Genomic DNA, 22,376 nt, shown 5'->3' with positions numbered 1-22,376 from the left:
GAAATAGCCTTCTTGAGATGTTGAGGTGATAGTTGGATATTCAAGTCTGGAGTTGCAGGGAGAGGTCTGACTTTATTCAGATTGTATACTACTACTTGGTACCTGTTAAAACTGTAGGCCAGTACATATCAGCGCTACTTATTTAATTGAATAGTGAAAATAACAGTTTTCTCCCCCCACCCCCACATCTACATAGAACCTATGAAGTTTATCTTTGAAGTTAGAAAAGAGGAACAAATTAATCCCAAATAAGTATTTAGAATATAGGAAATTAGTAAAATGGGAAATAATAAAAAAATGTAAAAAGTGAAAGGTTGGTTCTTTGAAAAAGTAGCTAAAATTAGTCAATCTCTAGCAAGACTTATCAAGAAAAGAAAAAATGAAAACACAGATTATCAACATCACAGATGAAAAGGGGAAATCATTACAAGCCTCTGTACAATAAAAGCATATTACAGAAATATTATAAACAACTTGTCAACAAATTCAACAACTTGATGAAATGAACAAATTTCTTTAAAGATACAACTTACAAAAACAAGAAGAATTAGAAAATATTAAGGAACTCCATATCAATTAGAGGTTGAATTTATAATTGAAAACTTTCCAAAAGAGGAAATCCTAGGGCTAGATGGTTATATCAGTAAATTCTATCAACACTTTAAGGAAGAAAAAATGCCAGTTTGGTATAGATTCTTAGATATCAGAAGAAGACAAAACAGTTTCTAAATCCTTTTGGGAAGCAGCTTAACTCTGGTATGAAAACTCAAAAGAGACATTAGAAGCAAAGAAATATTGCAAACCAATACCCCTTGTAAATTTAGATACAAAATTCTTAAGAACGTTTTAGCCACTTGAATCCAGCAATATGAAAAAGCTAGTGCACGATGGCCAAGAGGGGGTTTATGCTAGAGTACAAGGTTGTTTTAACTTTTAAAAATCTGTCACTGTATTTCACCACATTGGCAGAATGAAAGAGGAAAACCATAGATCATCTCAATAAGTGAAGAAAGCATCTGACAGAATGCAAAACCCATTCATTATAAAAATTCTTAACAAACTGGGAATAAAAAAAGTATCATAAGTCTCATAAAGGGCATCTATGAAAAATATACAGCTAGTGCCATGCTTCATTATAAAACGTTAAACCCTTTCCGTTAAGATTATGACAAGGAAAAGATGTCTGCTGTCAACACCTCTATTCAGCATTGTGCCAGAAGTACTAGCTAGTGCCATAAGAAAAAGAAAGAAGCAGCATATAGATTTAAAAGGAGCAAGTAAAACCATTTGCATCTTTAGATGACATTATTGTGTACATAGAAAACATCATGCAATCTACAAAAGATATACTAAGATAATTGAATTCAACAAGGTTACAGAATACAAGGCCAATAGAATTAAAAAGCAGTTCCAATTTTATACTAGCAATGAGCACTTAGAAAATGAAATATTTACTCTCTCTCTATTCTGCCTTTTCACTTTAGTTCCTCATTGCTTTTTTCTCTCTTATCTATAAAAAAGAACCTGGCATCCAGACCCTGATAAGATGAGTATTTTGAGGTGCTAACCTGCCATCTTCTTGGTCAGATGGCTTTCCAAATAAAGTCATTTTCCTTGCTTTAAAAAAAAAATAAAATTTTAAATTTTAAATTTTTGTATTAATATCATAATCAAATATACAGAAGTAAGTTATTAAAAGAAATTAAACAACACCTGAATAAATGGAGAAATAAATCACATGGTTTGAAAGACTGTAAAAGTGTTGAGATGCCCATTCTCCCCAAATTGGTTACTGCAGTTTCTGTCAGTATCCCAACTTATTCTAAAATTCAGTGGAAATGTGAAGACTCTGGACTAGCTAAAAGAATCTTGAAAAAAAAGGTTGGAGGTCTCATACTTACTACCTGATTTCAGGGCTCTGTATAGAGCCATAGTAATCACGGGGGTATGGTATTGTCTTAAGGATAGAGAAATAGATCAAAAGAACAGAATAGAATTCAGAAATAGACTCATGCAGTCAGTTGATTTTTTCTTTTTTAACCAAACACCAAGTTCAATAGGGAAAAGAAAGTCTTTTTAACAAATTATGCTAAATAGATGGATATCTCAACCCCTGTTTCACTCTTAACACAAAAATTAAGATGGATTATGGATCTAAATATAAAACCCAAAATAGTCCATCCTTAAGAAGAAAACAGATTATCTTCACCACCTTGGGATAAGCAAAGCTTTCTTGGATATGATGTAAAAGGCACTAATCATAAAGAGAAAATTTGACAAATTGAACTTCAACACAATTAAAGTTTCTACTCATTAAAAGACATTACCAAAAATTTTTTTTAAAGAGAGAGAGAGAGAAGGGAATTCCCTGGTGGTCCAGTGGTTGGGACTTTCCACTTTCACGGTAGAGCGCCTGGGTTCGATCCCTGGCTGAGGGAACTCAGATCCCAGAAGCTTAACGGTGCAGTAAAAAAAAAATAGATAAGGCACAGACCAGATAATATTTGTAGTAGATATGTCTGACAGAAGACTGACATCCAAAATATATGAAGAAGTTTCATATATTTTTAACTCATCCTTTTATACGCCTTTATGGGGAAACAGTGGAAACAGTGTCAGACTTTATTTCTTTGGGCTCCAAAATCACTGCAGATGGTGACTGCAGCCATGAAATTAAAAGATGCTTACTCCTTGGAAGGAAAGTTATGACCAACCTAGATAGCATATTCAAAAGCAGAGACATTACTTTGCCAACAAAGGTCCGTCTAGTCAGGGCTATGGTTTTTCCAGTGGTCATGTATGGATGTGGGAGTTGGACTGTGAAGAAGGCTGAGTGCCGAAGAATTGATGCTTTTGAACTGTGGTGTTGGAGAAGACTCTTGAGAGTCCCTTGGACTGCAAGGAGATCCAACCAGTCCATTCTGAAGGAGATCAGCCCTGGGATTTCTTTGGAGGGAATGATGCTAAAGCTGAAACTCCAGTACTTTGGCCACCTCATGTGAAGAGTTGACTCATTGGAAAAGACTCTGATGCTGGGAGGGACTGGGGGCAGGAGGAGAAGGGACGACAGAGGATGAGATGGCTGGATGGCATCACTGACTCGATGGACATGAGTCTGAGTGAACTCCGGGAGTTGGTGATGGACAGGGAGGCCTGGCGTGCTGCGATTCATGGGGTCGCAAAGAGTTGGACACGACTGAGCGACTGAACTGAACTGAACTCCCCCTCTAACTCTTGCTTAGTTGCTTCTGGATTATTTGTCCAGTTTCTTACATTCAAAGGATGATTAATCAGGTGACTGATACCGAAATTTTAAAGGCTCCAAGTGTGTGAAATTCATCCTGAAGAATCAGTGGCATCAGTGGCTCAAGCTTTGCAAAGTGTCAAGTAACTCTGTTGAGATTCTGTTTATTTGACTTTTACCTGACCTGTTTTCCAGGATCCTCATTCAAGATAAATATAAATAGTTCTCCTAAATTTTTCTCTTATGTGCTTAGTCACTCAGTCATGTCTGACTCTGTAACCCCATGGACTGTAGTCCACCAGGCTCCTCTGCCCTTAGGGATTCTCCAAGGCAAGAATACTGGAGTGGGTTGCCATGCCCTCCTCCAAGGGATCTTCCCAACCCAGGCATCAAACCCAAGTCTCCTGCACTGCAGGCAGATTCTTTACCGTCCGAGACACCAGGGAAGCCTAAATTTTTCTTTACCAATTTGTTAAAGTACCCCGATGCAATAGTTTTGTCTTATTTTATTTTGTCATCATTCAGCTACATTGTCTGATTTAAACTGACTAACTAATCTGAGAATCTAATCAACACTTACAACATTTTTTCACTTTGAACCTTTAAAATTATATAATTATATAACACTACAATTATACATACCATGGAATACCAGTCTAAGTTGTAATTTATATTATGTATAAGCCATCCCTAAAGTTCAGTAACTGTATTTTGGGCATCAATCTCTCTATGATAGATTCCCAGATAAGTAATTTTCTTTTTCTTTTAATCAAAGTATGCTGCTGCTGCTACTCAGTCGCTTCAGTCGTGTCCGACTCTGTGCAACCCCAAAGACGGCAGCCCACCAGGCTTCCCGTCCCTGGGATTCTCCAGGCAAGAACACTGGAGTGGGTTGCCATTTCCTTCTCCAATGCATGAAAGTGAAAAGTGAAAGTGAAGTCGCTCAGTCGTGTCTGACTCTAGCGACCCCATGGACTGCAGCCTACCAGGCTCCTCCGTCCATGGGATTTTCTAGGCAAAAGTACTGGAGTGGGGTGCCATTGCCTTTTCCGTAATCAAAGTATAGTTGATTTATAATATTATATTAGTTTCAGATGTATAACATAGTGATTCAGTATTTTTACAGATTATGCTCCATTTAAATTTATTGTTAGATACTGGCTATATTCCCTGTACTGTTTAATATATCTTTGTGTCTAGTTTTTTATATATAGTAGTTTGTACCTCTTAATCTTACCCTTGTTTTGCCCCTACCCTTTCTATGTTCCCATTGGTAATCACTAGTTTGTTCTGTTTGTGAGTCCGTTTCTCTTTTGTTTTATTCATTCATTTATTTTTTAGTTTCTATATGTAAATGTTGACATCCAGTATTTATTGTTCTCTGTCTGACTTATTTCACTTAGCATAACACCTTCCAGATCCATCCATGTTGTTGCAAATGGCAGAATTTTGTTCTTTTTTATTGCTGAGTAGTATTCCAGTGTGTAGGGGGTTGTGGGTATGGATGTGTGTATACATACCACATTTTTATCCATGCATCTGTTGATGGACAGTTAGGTTGCTTCCATATCGGGCTATTGTAAATAATGGTACTATGAAACATCAGAGTGTATGTATCTTTTCAAATTAATGTTTTCAGTTTCTTTGGATATATGTACTCAGGAGTGAAATTGTTGGATCACATAGTAGCAGTAATTTTTTATTTCAGTTGACCTCTTGTTCCTTAGGAGCCTGGTGGGCTGCAGTCCAGGGGATTCCAACAGAATCAGACACGACTGAACACAGTACTAGGGACTAAATTGTTCCTTAACAAGTATATACTTTAATATATTTTTAAAATAAAATAATTCCAGGACTTAGTCTAGTATTTTGAAAAATGATAAGAGAGTCCAGTAAAAAAAAATTAGCATGTTCTTTAATCTAAATACGATGTTCTTCTTTCCGCTATTTGGTGGTGAATCAGTTTGGTTCAGTTCAGTCGCTCAGTCGTGTCCGACTCTTTGTAACCCCATGGACTGTAGCATGCTGGGCTTCCCTGTCCATCAACAACTCTCAGAGCTTACTCAAGCTCATGTCCATTGAGTTGGTGATGCCATCCAACAATCGCATCCTCTGTTGTCCCCTTCTCCCGCCTTCAGTCTTTCTGTTTGGTAAATAGACCCAAGCAATACATATGGACAGACATCCAGTAACTAAATGGTTGAAATTATAGGAATTTTTTTTCTCCAGTGTGCTTACCTAGCTTGGAGAAGGAAATGGCAACTTACTCTAGTATCATTGCCTAGGAAAACCCATGGATTGGAGGAGCCTGGCAGGCTACAGTCCATGGGGTTGCAAAGAGTTGGACACGACTGAGTGACTGGCACTGCACTACCTAGCTAAGCTAATTTGCTTTCTTTTTTTCCCCACAGTTTCAGCTCCTAGCTTCAGCTCTATTTAAATCTGGTTCAGATTTCACAGCTTTAGGTAAGTATTGCAGTGTACTTTACCTGGCCATATGCCCTAGCATTGGGGAGGTTTGATTTTGATTTCTTCAAAATGAAACATTAGATGAGATGTCATCCAAACAAATGAAACAGATCTCAAAGTAACATGCAAAAAATTCTTGATAACTGGCATCAGTTCCCAGTTCATGGGTCAGCTTGCAGTTCCTGTTATACCAGTCGCTGGGTTATTATGCAAATAGACGGCACAGAAGCCTGGTCAAGTAGTTTGTGTACCATTGTTTTGGAATGCAGACTGTATTACTGATATACTTACCATGAGTTAACATTCTACCACAGAGCGAGAGGACCGCTATAAAACGTAACTTCAGAAGGTTCTTCTAAAAATTTACATAATTGTTTACCACCATTCCACACACTGAAAGGCTATTTAAGAAGGAATTCCCTGGAGGTCCAGTGGTTAAGAATCTGCCTTGCAATGCAAGGGACATGGATTCGATCCCTGGTCCAGGAAGATTCCACATGCTACGGGGCAGCTAAGCCCACGCACCACAACTGCTGGGCCTGCACTCTCGAACCCTCACTCTACGACGAGAAGCTACCGCAAGCAGAAGCCTGTGCACTGCAGTGAAGAGTAGCCCTGGCTCGCCCAACTAGAGAAGACCCACACACGCACAGCAACAAAGACCCAGCACAGCCATAAATAAACAAACTAGTTTAAAAAAATTTTTTTAAGTGTATTCAGGTTGTTAGGAGTCTCAACCCTGAGATAGAGTCTAGTTATAGGCATTATTTTAGAAAGTTCATGCCCTTTTGAATTTTATCTTTTGAAATGGATTTAGTGATAGAAAACTGGGAGCCTGGCACATAGATATTCAGTTTGAGTGAATGTGTGCCTTGTTATGTATGGATACCGCAGCCCAGAGCCATTATTTTTATTTTAATGGTGGATAGCACTAAAATGTCTCTGGCTGACTTATATTTAGCCTTTAGAACAAGAATTTCTTGGCAGTCATTTAAATATATTAAACTGTTGTCAGCAAATATTTTACCTTTAGCTTAACTCTTTTCTTTGCTCTATTCACTGTCAGCTAATATATTTTGTCAGGAACAGTTTGTCTTACTTGGATTCTAAACAGACCTTATCTAGATAGACTGAGATCAGTACAGACACAACAGAAATAAATACAAAAAGGGAAATGTTCTGTGGAGTTTTGTTTCCTACCTTGTCTGAAGGGAAGCAATGTAGTAGTTAAGAGGGAAGAGTGTAGTATAGTGGTTAAGGGTCAGAGTCTAGGTTTAGATATCAGCTTTGCCACTTGCTAATTTTAAAAATGACTTTGAACAAGTCACCTTTCTAATCATTAATCATTAATTTCTTCATCTGTAAAATGGAGGTAAGCAGAGTAGTGACCTCAGGTTGTTAAGAGAATTAAGTATTCTTGAAAACAGCAAAATGAAATGCTTAGTAAGTGTTCTATTTAGAGTACCACTTCTGTTACCTGCCTTATAAATGTAAGCTTTGTAACATTGGTGAATTTGAATAAGGAGTAAATTCAGGCTATATGCCAATTTTCATAAGGAGAAATTTGACATTTGTTTTCAAAAGTCTTTTTCATAAGGTTTCAGGCCTATTTAGAGTTCCTAGTTCTTCTCGTTCATTTTCTGATTGATTTACCTTCACTCCACTTAGAATTTAAATCTAGTGGGTTATTTTTTTTAATGTATGGATGTGTACACTTTTCATGTATAAATAACTATTTCATTTTCTAAATTATGTTTCCCCCAAAATTGGCTCAACTAAAATTTCTGACTTCTTCAGAATTCATCCAGTTTATCTTAACCTCTTAGAATTAAAAATTATTTGCTAATATTATTTGTAATTTAAAAATTTAGAAAGATGGAAAATGGTTTACAAACTGCTGGCATTGTCTTAGTTTTGAAAAATGACTGACTTCGGAGAAAAATAAACTTCGAGGTTCTTTAGCTTAGGCTGCTGTGGCTATGGCTGTGGACACTTTGAAGCTTGACTTCTGACTTTTAGCTAATTTTAAAAGCATATTTTCAGCAAGGTATGTTTTAAGAACATGAAAGTTAAAATCAGTACAGCCTTTTTGTCCTGTCACTACCATTTATGTAGTAATGATCCCGTTGCTGAGTTTCCTGGTGCCCCACACATTTTAAAGGGTTTTGTTTTTTTTTTTAATATTCAGGTTGTCTTTGAACAACTTCCCTCAATCTCTGTCTCCTTCCTTCAAGTGTGACCACTTGCATTTGGCAGATCTTTACACACAGGCATACAGATAGAGTTGATTCCCACAATTCACAATAATATTCTATACAGTTACCTGTAACCCTGAATTTGTTTAATACTGACCCATTGCTCCTATGGAAAATACCAGAGTTAGGGTCCTGCAAGCCTCTTGTCACAGAATTTTTTCAACTAATTAATATATAATGTTGTTTTGTTACAGCAGGAACATACCTTACTTACATATTTATGTTGTTGATTCATTAACATTGAACTCATGCCAGTGGCACTGTATCTCACCCTGAGCAAAGCTTATCTAATGTGTATTTTCTTCATAAAGCACATCACAGCCTTCTTGCACTTAGGAACACTAGCCATCACTTCAGCACCTCACTTGGGGGCCATTTTAAGCAGTGAAGTCACCAACAGAAAACACAAACTGCGAAGAACATGACACCAAGTAGATGGTGAGAAGAGCACTTGTTTATAGTCTGAGAGGGGAAACAAATGGGCAGGGCACTAACTAGTTTGACCTCAGTTGAGAACGTATATTTACATGTGGCCGCTGAGATTTTTTTGCCACTTGGTGCCAATCACTGTCTGTGATTGACCACAAAAGTGGCACAATACCGATTTAGGGATTACAAATTTAGCAGGTAGACAAACGCACAATATGAAATCTGTGAATAATGAGGATCAACTGTATACGTGTACACACACACATACAGATGTTTGGTTTTATGTGTTCTGGTTCTATTTATTATGTAATATAAAAATGTGTATTCTCCACATAACTCTTTAAAATTTAACAATGTGGCTTGGAGATGCTTATGTGAAACTATACTAGATTTATTGTATTTGTAAGTGATACACAATGTCCCATAATAGGGATCTACCATAATTTAACCATTCATCTAATGATAGTGTAAATTTCACGTTCCTTATTGGTAAATGGTGAATAAAAATAAAAGATAGGTTTTCTATTTAATAAGTACTCAAATACTTGATAAAAATAAATAAATGAGCTTTAGAGTTAGACATGGATTCACACTCCATTCTCTTTCCTTTCCAACTGTGATACGTTATTGAATGACTGAATCTCTCTCAAGTGTCTCATTTGAAATTGGAGTTTATGGTAACTGCTTCATATGATTTTTGTGACAGTGAAATGTGGTCATACATGAAGAACCCAGCAGGTAGTAGGAGACTGAGTGTTTATTTCCTTCCCTCCTACATCATTTGATCTCATGAAAATGATATTATAATTACTACCACAGAATCAATGTCCTCTCTTAAAAATACAATATACCACAACATTTTTTTATACCACAACATTTTTACAAATAAAACAAAGGTGGTAAATGCCCTGAAGTTGAATGTGAACAGAAACAAACATGTTTATCAAATTTGTGACATAATCAGACAATAGGGGAAAAAAGAGAATTAAGTCTTTTAAGTACAGCTTAAACTGTATACTCTCAGTGAAGTATATTCTAAAGATAGCAAAAGCAAGGAAATCTTGAATTTTGCTGGTACTGATTTGGGTATAGTAATTCTGGAACTTCTTTTGTGTGTGTTTTAGGTTGAGCAAATGAATACATATGATGATATTGCTGAGAGAGATGGTTTCCCTAGTAGGAGAAAGGAGATATAAATATGGAATGAAATAAGGAAAGGAAGAATCCCGTGAGGTTCCTTAAAAAATATTAGCAGTAAAAGCATGGAATAATAATTTTATTCTCTTTAAAAGAGATATGTGTATTATATGTGTACATATATATAAGTCCTAGAAACAGCACCACTGATCTTGGTTTGTAAAAATCATTTGCCACTAAAAGAAATTAGAGCTGTTAGGGAAAATGATAGATTCCAAAGCTGTGTAAAGATAAGCTTGGAGATCCTACTGTGCCAGAAAGCAAGGAGGTACTCAAAAAGTAATGGAGTAAGTCAGAAACAGAAAAACAATTATCATATATTAATACACATATATGGAATCTTGAAAAATAGTACTGATAAACCTATTTGCAGTGCAAGAATAGAGACGTAGATTTAGAGAGCAGACCTGTGGACATGCCACGAGAGGGTGGGATAAATTGAGAGGATAGCATTGACATATATGCAGTGCAATGTGTGAAACACTGGGAAGCTGCTGTATGGCACAGGGAGCCCAGCTCAGTGCTCTGTGCTGACCTAGAGGCTGGGATGGGGGTGGGGGCAGGAAGCACAAGAGGGAGGAGATACACGTATAGTTCCAGCTGATGCTTCTTGTTGTACGGCAGAAACCAACACAATATTGTAAAGCAATAACCCTCCAATTAAAAATGTTGCTTCCATCCTCTGGGAGGACATTCTTCTGGACTATCTGAATTTTCACTCAGTTCTTTGAGACTTCTTCCAGCTCTCAGTGGCATAATGATTTTATACTGATTTCTAAGTAAGTGTAAGTGTCAGTCGCACAGTCACGCCCAACTCTTTGTGACCCCATGGACTGCAGCCCACCAGGCTCCTCTGTCTGTGGGATTTTCCGGGCAAGAATGCTGAAGTGGGTTGCCATTTCCTTCTCCAGAGGATCTTCCCGACCCAGGGAACGGACCCAGGTCTCCTGCACTGCAGGCAGATTCTTTACTGACTGAGCTACAAGGGAAGCCCACTGCTTTCTAAAGACCCCTTTAATTTTTATTAGATTTTTATTATCAAAACAGTTTTAGTGGCCAAAAACATTAAAAAGAAAAGAGATGAAAATTCCTCAGTGGACTAGAAGAGGAAAATGCTTACAAAGAAAGGAAGAGAAATCAATATTAGTTACTAAAATACTAATCATTCTGCTGGGTGGTATTCAGATAAGTGCACTTAATCTGTACTGTAAAGGTTATGACATAAACAGGATTATCACAGATTTGTAGCTGAGGAAACAGTTGTAGAAAGGCTGCTTACTTTACGTAAGATCATACCATTGCTGTGTCGCAGAACTGGAATCAGAGCCCATTGCTCTCCAGTTTCAAAGCCTGATTTGGTTTTGATTTTTCCATTATACATTGCTGCTTTTGTCAACTAGCTTTACTGTTATGTGTAGAGCGTTAAACACAGTGGATGAGTTTCTTTATTATCTCTCTTTCACCAGGCTTTTCGGACGTGGATCACACCTATGCTCAAAGAACTCAGCTCTTTGACACCTTAGTAAATTTCTTTCCTGACAGCATGACTCCTCCTAAAGGCAACCTGGTGGACCTCATCACACTGTGACTGAAGAGTCTCTGGACAGAACTGGAGCACAGGAGTCTGCTTTTGGTATTCTGGATTTCAGCTCTGTTGACTGACAGTTAGGCTGCAGTGACTGAGGACTGCACCAGAGTTTTGAAGGGATCTTTGCTGTCACAAGTTTTAACCCTCTTCCTTCACACCTGACCTTGACCCCGTCGTCCTCATCCCATTCCTAAATTAGGCTAATAAAGTGAAATTGGTATATACTTTCCATTAAATATATATTTTTTCTTTAACTTTTAAGAATTCATGAGTATAAAAGAAAAAAATAATCAGGCAGTATACCCTTTTCTGATTTTTATTTCATTTTTCTAAAATTGGGACAAGTAAGCCGTGTTCACGGACTCAGTGCTACAAGGATTGGGATTTTGTTGTTGGCTTGTTTTGCCCTTTCTTTCTTTTTCTTTTCTTCCCATTTCACTTTACCTTACATCACCCAACTGCTTGTAAGTGATTTATATCATCTGTTACCTCTGTACTTCATTCTTAACAGTATATAGTTCTGTAGGGCAGTTGCTGTGTGTTTAAGTGATATATGTGTCTTTGTTGACTAGAGTCTTGTATTACATTACACAGTAGGAGGGACAGAGGGCTCCTTGTCATAGAACTAAAAGGCAAAACCTGAGATTGATCCACGTACTTATCTAAGATTGGTATATAGTATTCCTATAATGATACATTTTGTAGTGATTATTACAAAACTTTGAGTCACAGAAACCTTAAACCGAGGAGAGAATATACTTCAGAACCTTTAAGGGCCATTCTCAAAATTACCAGCAGGAGGATTCTGGTTGCAACTGGTACATTCATTGATACTGTTCTGGAAGAAAAGGACTCCTTCCCCTGGCAGAGCTATTCAGGGCCAGGGCTTCAGTTTCTTCTGTATGCTGTCAGTTTCTTCCTACAAATGCTATCTGTTTATAGCGTTTCCATTTGGGAGAATGGGTTCCAGAGCTGCGTTTTTTCCATACACATTAGCTCCCTACGTCTGCTTCTATATACTGATATTTTAAAGAATAATGGTTTGTAGTCCAGTGGACTACAACTGACAGGCATTTCATATAACACATAGACCAGGCTTTTTTTAATAGAGAAAAAGAAAAATAATGGTGCAAATATTTTTTTATTTAGAAGAAAGGCAGTTCCACAGTTCCTTTTGTTGTGAAGATTGGAGGCTTGTATTCCATGAGGTGCTGTGGAATGTGGCATAGGAAACTTAAACCTGGCCAAGAAGTATGCTCTATGCAACTGATATCTACCAGACTTAAAGCAGACTGAGTATAATAAATGTCTACCAGTCCAATGGCTCTTCCAAGTGAATGCCTTCAGAGAATTTAGTATGTCCCAAGTAGCAAGGTTAGGCCTCACCAAAGAAGAAATTGATTTGCACTCTTGAAGAGTCTCATGTATAAGAATGAGACTTTGAGATCCCTCTTCAGTTAGTCATTATTGCATGATTTCTCATCTTTTGGAGATGGGTAGAAATATATCTCTCCTACTCCTAGCCTTGAATCTTGGAGTCCTTGGCTTTTCAAGCATTCCAAAGCAATCAGTAGTGATTTATAAAACAATTAGATTTATGAAAGATACAGTACATAATTCAGGAAGTACCGAACTATGTAGCTGCAGAATAACCCATTGACTTTACAGGTGAGCAAGTAGAATCTACTTACTACTTATACAGTTCCTTAAAAGATTTCCCTAAGTGACAGTCAAGAACATAAAACATTATTGTTCATATTATAATCTAGTGAAGTCTTTTTGAGGAATCAAGTACAAATCAGTGAGTTGATAGGAAAGAACTTGGAAAGAATTTCTAAATTTAAAAGCTCTAGTTTTACTCACTGTGATTTCTGGCACTTTTAAAGACAGTAACCAAATGAAATTCTGCTCCCCTCCACCATTTATTTTTTTTATTTATTTATTTATTTTAATTTGAGGATAGTTACTTTATTATGGTGGTTCCCCCCGCCCCGCCCCCGCTTTTTTTGGCCATTTTTTTTCCTGTAGTTCTTTAGGTTCCGTATTTGAAGGAAACTTAGTTCTTGGACTCAGTTATTTTGTTTGCTTTTATTTTTTTCCCTAACTGACTTTCTACTGATTGTTTTCTAAATACTCTTGTTCTAATTTCATCTTTCCTCACTTTAAGTGAAACCTTTTCTCTTTTTTTCACTTCTATATATATTTATCACTAACGTGTTAAAATAGGATTGAGTCATAGCAAACCATTTAGTGTTGCTTAAGTGACATAGACTGTATTTAGGAAGTTATTGACTAGGTAAATCAGAATTTGTACCCTGGGGCAGTGCTGGTAATGATTGCAGGAGAATGTAGGGCTTCATTATACCCACCAAGATTGACACTCTGCTCACTTTTGACATCTGAACCCTGATGTGTAACTTGTTTATATATTTAGTGAAAAGCTACATGTATTTCCAAGTATTCTAGTAGTATACAATTTAATTTGGTATTTATATACATTGTTCAAGTAGCCAAATATCTATGCTTTACTACTTAAAAATCCTTTTATCCTAGCTTAGTGAGCCCCCATTGAGACACCCTGGTGCTAGATGCGTTCGTTAGTGGAGTACAGTTTGCTCAGTTTCCTTACCCCTGACTTCAGCCTCATCCCCATTTCTCCTTTTTCCACTGGAATATATTATTCCAGAATAATAAACTAGAAATAGACTAGGCTCTAACACTATCTTCAGTGCTTGTACCTCGTGATAAATTAATTATCTGATTTGTAAGATACTTCCAAAATGCACTTGGATCTTGTGGAATGACAGAGACCTCATGTGGCCAACCTGAATAATTCACATGTATTGGCCTCCTGTGAAGCAAAGGAATTGAGACTTGGGTGCCTCGCTCTGTGCTAAAGCTGACAGTATTAACCTTTAGCAAGATTGTCTTCTAGACCTGGTTTTCTTTAAAACTGATAGAAAACATTAGAAAGTTAATACACTGATTTATCACAGAAAAGCATGTTGTGTTTAGAGCTCAGTGTTTTAAGATTATAAAACTACATTCATCAGTGAAATATGTCTTGAACATAAATGATTTGCCAACTTATCTTTCTAGTGGATCTCTTCACATCTGCCTTAAAAGTGCTATTTAGAGATACATTAATAGAGTTTCAGATAATAAAACAGTTGTAAAATCTAATTTATAAACAGAAACTAGTTTGAGACACAGTGCTAGATTGTGAATGATACTTAATGGCTCAAAAGCACTTATAAAGCAGTGTGGTTCTGATTTTGTTTTCTGAATTAAACTCAGTGTCATGTAAGGAGTTACCCTATAATTATTCTTAACACAAGATGAAATTCATTAGGTAACTGTGGGGCGTTTGATTATTTCCTAGCTGAATGTCGTGCTACCTCTTTAGCTGGTTGGGTGTTACAAAGCACTTGAGAATTACGGTTTGAAATGATTTCTATGGGAGAGGATCATACAATGTGTACTTTAAACATCATCAAGCTATTAAAAAATATACCCTTTGTAATCTTTTTTTTTTCCCTCTCAAAAAATACACGTTCATACCCCAGTCACTCAGTGGTAAAGAATCTGCCTGCAATGCAGGAGACACAAGAGATGCAGGTTCAGTCCCTGGGTTCGGAAGATCCCCTGGAGAAGGAAATGGCAACCCACTCCAGTATTCTTGCCTGGAGAATCCCATGGACAGAGGAGCCTGGAGGGCTACAATCCATAGGATTGCAAAGAGTTGGACACGATTGAAGCGACTTAGCACATGCAGTTTCAAACTTTTGCAGAAATTCTAGCCTGAACTTTAATTAAGTTTTAAATTCTTAAGATAATCCTTAATCTGAGGTACACAGGCTTCTTAGAAAAAGTTCATAGTTACTAGAGGAGTAGTCATAGAGAGTCTGTATATAACAGTAGTTGTAGATTAGGTCTTCAGGTTCTTTCACTCAAATTTTTTGTATTCCTTATTAGTCAAATAGCATTATTCTTTTGCGATTTTTGACTATGGCCTATATCTCCCTGTGGTTTGTATTAATGCTGAAATGATATGGGTGCCCCAAACTTCTAATCTGGAGGTAATTCAGTTGAAGGTGGAAATTTTGATGTTTGTTGAAATAATTAGGAGCCAGCTAGATCAGCTGATGATATCAGTCAGCACTGTTTGTTTTGACAGGGAGAACTCATAACTACAGTTATTGATTTCTTCACTAAATGCTCTTTTTATTAAAAAAAAAATGCTGTCTTAAGAGATTTTATTTATACATAATTTTTAAACCTTGATTTCTTCCTATCCCCCAAATACTATGAATTATGCTTCCATTATTTTTCTTAGCAATTATAACTTTATTCGGGGCTTTTTCAGCCCTAGACTTCCTGGGTTTTCAAAATCATTCTGAAGCAAACATGCTCTTTTATCCTTGATAATGACAATAGATTAGTGAAATTTAAAATCATATGTTATTAAAGAATTTATAATGTTCAGACACTGCTATAAAAGTGCTTGAATCATTTTCATTTGGGGGATAGTAATATGGCTTATAGCTTACAGCATTCTTTAAATGAAGAGCCAGTGTTGCTTTGCCTGGCACTAAGAAGTATAGTTATACTATAGATGAGGTGCAAGTTTCATAGCAGAGCTCATGGAATTTAGCACATCACCAGAATTTTCATTTGCCTGTTGTCTTTGTATTTCTTTGCCTCCTTCCCCCTATTCTTAGAGCCTCCCTGGTAGCTCAGCTGGTAAAGAATCTACCTGCAATGCAGGAGACCCCAGTTTGACTCCTGGATCGGGAAGATCCCCTGGAGAAGGGATAGGCTACCCACTCCAGAGGTCTTGGGCCTCCCTTGTGGCTCAGCTGGCCTCCCTTGTGGCTCAGCTGGCAATGCTGGAGACCTGGGTTCGATCCCTGGGTTGGGAAGATCCTTTGGAGAAGGGAAAGGCTACCCACTCCAGTATTCTGGCCTGGAGAATTCCATGGTATAGTCCATGGGGTTGCAGAGTCGGACACTGAGTAACTTTCAGTTCCCTATTCTTACCTCCCCTGAGTAGCACTGATTTTCTGCTAAAGTTGAATTTTGTGTTAAGAATTGACTTTCAATTTCTGAGATAAGTGAATATCAGGAATAGCTTTAATTGCCATGAAATGATTGGTATTCTTTTTTTTTTTCTTAAAATAGTACAGGGACTTCCCTGGTGGTCTAATGTTTAAGCTTCCGTGCTTCCAATGCAGAGGGTGCAGATTCGATCCTTGGTCAGGGAACTAAGATCCCACGTGCCTCTTGGTGTGACCAAAAAAAAAATAAATTTTTAAAAGTGTAGTACAGTCTTATAAATGTCTCTTCCCCTTAAGTATGTAAATTTAGTGAATTCCCTGGTGGTCCAGTGGTTAGGACACCACATTTTCACTGCCAAGGCCCTGGGTTTGATCCCTAGTCAAGGAACTAAGATTCCATAAGCCATACCACATGGCCCAAAAGAATAACAACAACAAAAACAACAAAGAATGTGAATTTAGCTCAAATTTTAAATAGCTAAATCCTACCCAGTCATTGCCAGTGATAAATCCTGTAAATTCTCTGACAGTAGATTTACAGCCCTTAACCTAAGGAGCCATTAGAAATGATAGTAAACCAGATTTTCTCGTAGAACACAGAGATGCCTTTGTGGGAATCCGTTATTTTTTTTTCTCTTAGAACTCTGAAGTTACAGATCTTGAACTCCAGTTCAATTCATAACGTAAAAACCTGAAAATCAAAGGGTAATTCTAGTTTATCTTCCACAGTAGCCATTTTCTGGAAGTAAGACTTCCAAATACGTACTATGGTGTCCTCAAACACTGCCTAGCTTTATTGTAAACACAGTGTTACGTGGATATTACCTGAGAGCCACAGGGTTAGCAACAATAAAGGGGGAAATGTTGAGTAAGGAAATAGACCAGTTGTATCACTTGGAATTATGAACTACTTTGTCTTCTCTTTCTTTTTATCTGCTGTTGAAACAGTTTTGATGAACTATTAAACAATTATATGTAATGTCCTGTTTTGACTGTTTGGCATTTTCACTTGAAAGTATTGAACTTCAGAAACAGATCTATATAGGAGATTTGAGGGTTTGTTAGAGAAGGAAAACTAGAAGCTTTTTGCCCATGGATTTGAAGGTCCACAGATCTAAATGAGAAAGAAAGTTCTTCGTTTCTAACCATAAATTAATCTATTGCAGTGCTGAGAAGAAGCCTGTCAAAAGGGATGAAAGCTCAGTTATTCTGAACAGTCTTTAGAAAGCGGCATTTCTTGGTTAGTTGCTTTTCTCACTGTCCCAAATAGCTGATGCAGATCTTGAAACAGAAAATCCAGTTATAATGGGCTCTAGATCTTAAAGTAGGTGAGCAGTTTCTTATATACAGCCAGTTCCTTGATAAGGATCCAGAGGAAAAACCAGCAATAAAACATTTTAACACACAAATTTTGGGGGCTCCCAGGGAACTTGTTTTTTTATCAAGTTTAAGCTGTTGCTGCACACAGCTCTGTACCATCTGGGATGCTAGCATTCACAGCAGTTAGTCTGGATATCTGAGCTGTCTGCCACGCGAATACCAACCCGAAAAGATCGTCATTCTTCAGTTTCATTCAGTGCTTAATGAATGCAAAATTAATTGGCAGAAAGGAAAAACACTGTGTGATGTACTGAACAGGCCTTTGTGCATGATTAAGGAGTTACTCAAGTAGCCAATTTTGAGCTTAATTTCTCTCCTTTTGTTAACAAATCTCAAGAAAACCTTTGTTACAGTTCAGCTAGTGTCATGTGGTTGGCATTCATTTTCTAGCCCTTTAGGAAGAAAATTATCATTTCATGCTTAACTTCTAACCCATACAGAATTGAACTGATATCAGTTTAGTTTCCGTGTTTTAAAATAAATAAATTATACATACTCTAGAAAGTCTCTGTTTATTCAACTTTGCCAGGAAGTAAATGAGTTCTGGGCTTGGCATTAGGAGTACTTAATAATTTTGGTTTGTTCTTTAGGTTTCCTCCCCATCTGTGAAGTGACTGCATTAGAGAAAGTAGCTAGAATGAGTTTAATTCCACGGTAACTGGCAGAGCTCTGTAAATTCATTTTGCAGCAAAGGAGATCAGATTTTGGCAAGTGACTGTTTCAGCATGTTGCCTTGTAGTTGGCTGTGTTTACCTTCTTAAGGTAAAAGGCGGGGAAACAGGACAGAATGATGGACATGAGTCTGAGTGAACTCCAGGAGTTGGTGATGGACAGGGAGGCCTGGCGTGCTGCGATTCATGGGGTCACAAAGAGTCGGACACGACTGAGCGACTGAACTGAACTGAACATTTTTTAAATTGTGTACTTTAAAAGTCTTAGGATACTTGCACCTTTATAAAGACTTAGCTTAAATTCACTTGGCTTTTCTGGAGACGCTGGTTTGATTCCTGGATCTGGAAGATCCCCTAAAGAAGGGATAGGCTACCCACTCCACAGTGTTCTGGCCTGGAGAATTCCATGGCCTGTATAGTCCATGGGCTCGCAGAGTCAGATACGATTTACACATACACATTAGCTATAAACCTCAAATTTGATAGTAGAATATCAAAGTCTAAAAGTTTAAATGTGAGCAATCTTCTGTGGAGAAGCTATGTTTTTAACAGTCATGTATGTAGTCTCCTTTTTGAGATTTTTTTTTTCCTTTCCCAGAAAAATGATTTTGGTAACCAGTTTTAGAACAATTTTTCCCTCAATTGTAAACCACACATTTAGAGAAATAAAAGTGGACTCACTTTCTTAAGCATTACATTTAGCCTAACCAAGATACACTGTGATTGTGTTATTCTTTAAGACAGCTTGCTTTTCTGACTTGTCATAAAATATCTTTTGAAGTGAACAAATTAAATAATATAGTATTAATTTTCCGTATAGCTCAGTTTAGAAACTGTAAAGAGACATTTTTCTGTGAGCAGATTCTTTTATGGAAATAGGTTTTTGTTTATAATGAGATTTCTTCCCACAGCTGAGTCTGCAGCCTCAGAAGAAGAGTATAGGAAAACTTAGGGCCTCCTTTTCTTGTGTTGGTCTTGGCAACAAACAATATTCCACCTTTTCAATGGAAAAGATGGGAGGTTGGGGGGGTTATGAATGCAGCTTGGGAAAGATGTTAGAGTTTTTTTTTTTTTTTGTCAACTCTTAGAAATTAGAAGTATCTCTTGGCCAGAAATTAAGATCCATTTAGATAAAGATAGAGCTAGATCCTCAGAACCAAAGTTGGACTGCAGATTAGGTTGAGCAGAAAGGTGCAGCTCATCCACAGCCAGTAGAATCTGTCTTTCTGGATCTGCTTATTGACGCTGTGGATAGTTCCTTCTCTCTGTTAGAACATCTCCCAGACTGGAAACATGGTGTTAGAGCAGCCAGCTCATCTGAAAGTTGAAGAGTGTTAAACATCTCTAATGGGACTTTTAAATAATAACATTTATTGGTTTTGTATTATTATGTTTATCATAGAAATTTAGAAAATTACAGAGTGTGAAGAAGGAAAGCCACTCTTATTTAACTGTTGAGACTTACTCATTTTACTTTACTTCTGTTACCCTAACATGGTAAAGACCAGGAAAAAAATAAAAAATCTTGACACAGCCATTCCATTGTCCACAAGCATTTTTCCTTTAAAACATTATCCTTTTTAGATAAGCCATCTGAAAATAATTGTTGAAATGTAATTTTTAAGCCTAAACTATAGATATAAGATACTACCCAAAAGCTATATAGGGAGCTGCCTTGTTCAGGTCATTTGAAATTTTATCTCTAAGATTAATTTGAATTTTAAAACGCTTTATGTACCGTTAGAGACATTTGGAGCATATTCATAACAAAGAGCTTTCTGTTTAGATGGACTTTATTTTAATATAATTAAACTCACACCTAAGAAGGATAAGGTACTTTTCAAAGGCCAAGGGAAAAGCAGAGAAGAGCAAAGCAAAAGAAAAGAGATGAACATAAGTATATAAATAAGGAGTCCTCGACACAAGATTTCCCTTACCATGCTTAGCAACTATCTCTCCAAAAACGTATTTCTCTGGTTATCAGCTAAGATTTAGGAGCTTTGTATTTCATGAGAGTCCTTTTCTTAATGTATGAAGGAAGAAACTACAACCTTTCAGGGTCCTACCCCTTGGCCTTTACTCTCCTCTTCTGTAGCAACACGGATCCTGTAGTGGAGATCATGAGATAGGTCTGGAACCCCTGGCATGGGCCAGCTAGAATGTTTAAACAGAAACGTTTTGGGGGCATCAGGTATCCTCTGACATCATTAGTGTTCTACATTGCTGGGCTCTGTTGAGTGTGCTCTGTAATCTTCCTCACCCCGCTCATGATCCTCTGTTTTATCTCACTTTTGCCCTCAGTATGGACTTTTTAGGGTTTTGTTTTCTTTCTTAGTATGAGTAATGTTCTGATCCCAGGTTTGGTGAATGTGTTAACACTGCTTTGTGAATAAATAGATGATCTGCTGAACAGTCGCAGTTGTAGAATTACGTTGTATGTAATGTACATATGGAGAAAGAATGTATTTTGTTCATTTTCTTAATAAAAAGTTATATATGGACACTACAAGCTATTTCTTGTGTTTGGTAAAACTTGTTTTGAAGTCAACTTTTGAAATACCTACATACTTTGTAAATACTTTTACAAAGTTAATATTTTCCCTCAAATAGGTGAGTTTTATTCAGGCAAATTATATACACTGTAGAAGACCTTGTTTTCAGTGTTGAAATGACGCTCTGGTGGATCTTACTGAGTTTCTAGGGGAAGTTTCCTAAAGAGCACTGGTAAGTGACTTCATAAAATGGTGTTTTCTTCGTCTACTGTTAATGACCAGTCCTACTTTATCCGTTTTGTAAATCTGGACTTGGGTTTCCCAGGTTTTCTTTAAGTGGGGGCATGCTTGTACAAGTTAGGAGCTAGAAGGAAAAAAAACTGAACTGAAAATTAATTGTAGAAAAGATAATAAAGAGAATCTGAAGGCTGGTAAAATTCTGGATCCCTGTCTCCAAAGAAGGGGAAGAAATTTTAAGGGCTGATCCTTGAAAAAAATAAACTTAGAAATATGCTCAACAAAGATAACGGATTGTTTGGGCTGAGTTGTATGAGCTTTCCAGACAGACTCTTACAAGGAGCTTTCCTCTTGGCCCTTTCTATCTCCTGGTCTGGTTTACATTTTTCTTGGCTTTGTGTGTGATTCTGTATTCTGGTGTTAGTTGTCCACTGATTTTATTCAAAATAGGGATTATGTTCTCTCACTTTACAAATCAAAAATAATCCATTTTACTAGAGTGTGCTTTGAGCATGGCCTGTAAGTAACATTTCTCTGTTTTCAAAACAGGAAAACAGTGAGTGGTGATAAGGTAAGGAATTGGCCTTTCCTGGGTTAATCCTCTAGAGAATTAAAAGGATGGAAATGTGGGTCACCACCTCCTCTCCCTTGAGGTATTTGTCATCTGGTGGGAGGGGAGCAGTCAGCAGAGAAGGCTTCGTGTTTAACACAGTTGAGACGGTAGCTGCTCCCATATCAAGTGTGGATGAAGGCCGTCAAGTTACATTCTGTCCAGAAACATTCATATTACAAGGAAGAAAGAAAGAAAAGCTGTAGTAGAAGTAGCTTTCCTACTGTTGGTCTGTCCACTGCCAGGCTAGTAAGTCTGATGTTTGGCAAAACTTCAAGTGGGAGGTTAGGACATTTGGTATAATGTCTGTAGCACATGTTATCTACCTGCCCTCTGAACTCGGGCTGTAAGGATGGGTGGTCCAGGGCAGGAGTCAGGAATCCTAGGCTCGTATCTAGATCCACCAGTGACTTTTGTGTAGCACTGGGCACAGTCTCAACTCCTTTGCCTCACCTTCCCTTTTAAGTAAATGCTGGTAGAAGACCCTGTTTGGTAGGGTCCCAGTGACTTTTTAATCTATAAGATGCCAAGGCCATTGAAAAATACTAGCTATCTCAGTACCACCTATGTTAACTATAGTGGCTGTCCTGTTCTTTAATTTTTTCACCCTTAGGATTCAAAGTAAATATGCGGTTTGGGAGGGAGCTTATAAAATGGAGACTTAGAGTGACTAAGAGGCATAACAAATTAAAAATGACAACTGAGAGTGCCTCTTGGTTGGCAGGGCAGGGAGCAGGGTGAATGACC

The 22,376-nt window shown here is 37.4% G+C and overlaps 1 protein-coding gene across 3 annotated transcripts in view; it reads left to right on the top strand.

Moving 5' to 3' along the window:
* Nucleotides 1-20,793, top strand: part of MKLN1 (muskelin 1) — a 380,366-nt gene extending 359,573 nt beyond the window's left edge. For 2 of the 3 annotated variants that reach the window (XM_027538968.1, XM_027538969.1), the window contains 2 exons: nt 5,656-5,710; nt 11,061-20,791. In XM_027538968.1, coding sequence (XP_027394769.1) covers nt 5,656-5,710; nt 11,061-11,182 — 177 coding nt within the window. In that variant the 3' untranslated portion in view covers nt 11,183-20,791. Of the gene's footprint in view, nt 1-5,655; nt 5,711-11,060 lie in introns of all 3 variants that reach the window. The other variant, XM_027538967.1, reaches the window with a different exon arrangement.
* Nucleotides 20,794-22,376: the final 1,583 nt, after the last annotated feature.

The sequence above is a fragment of the Bos indicus x Bos taurus genome, chromosome 4 (genome assembly GCF_003369695.1).
Source record: "Bos indicus x Bos taurus breed Angus x Brahman F1 hybrid chromosome 4, Bos_hybrid_MaternalHap_v2.0, whole genome shotgun sequence".
NCBI lineage: Eukaryota > Metazoa > Chordata > Mammalia > Artiodactyla > Bovidae > Bos > Bos indicus x Bos taurus.
Note: the sequence above shows the minus strand (reverse complement) of the source record. Positions and strands in the feature narration are given on the sequence as shown.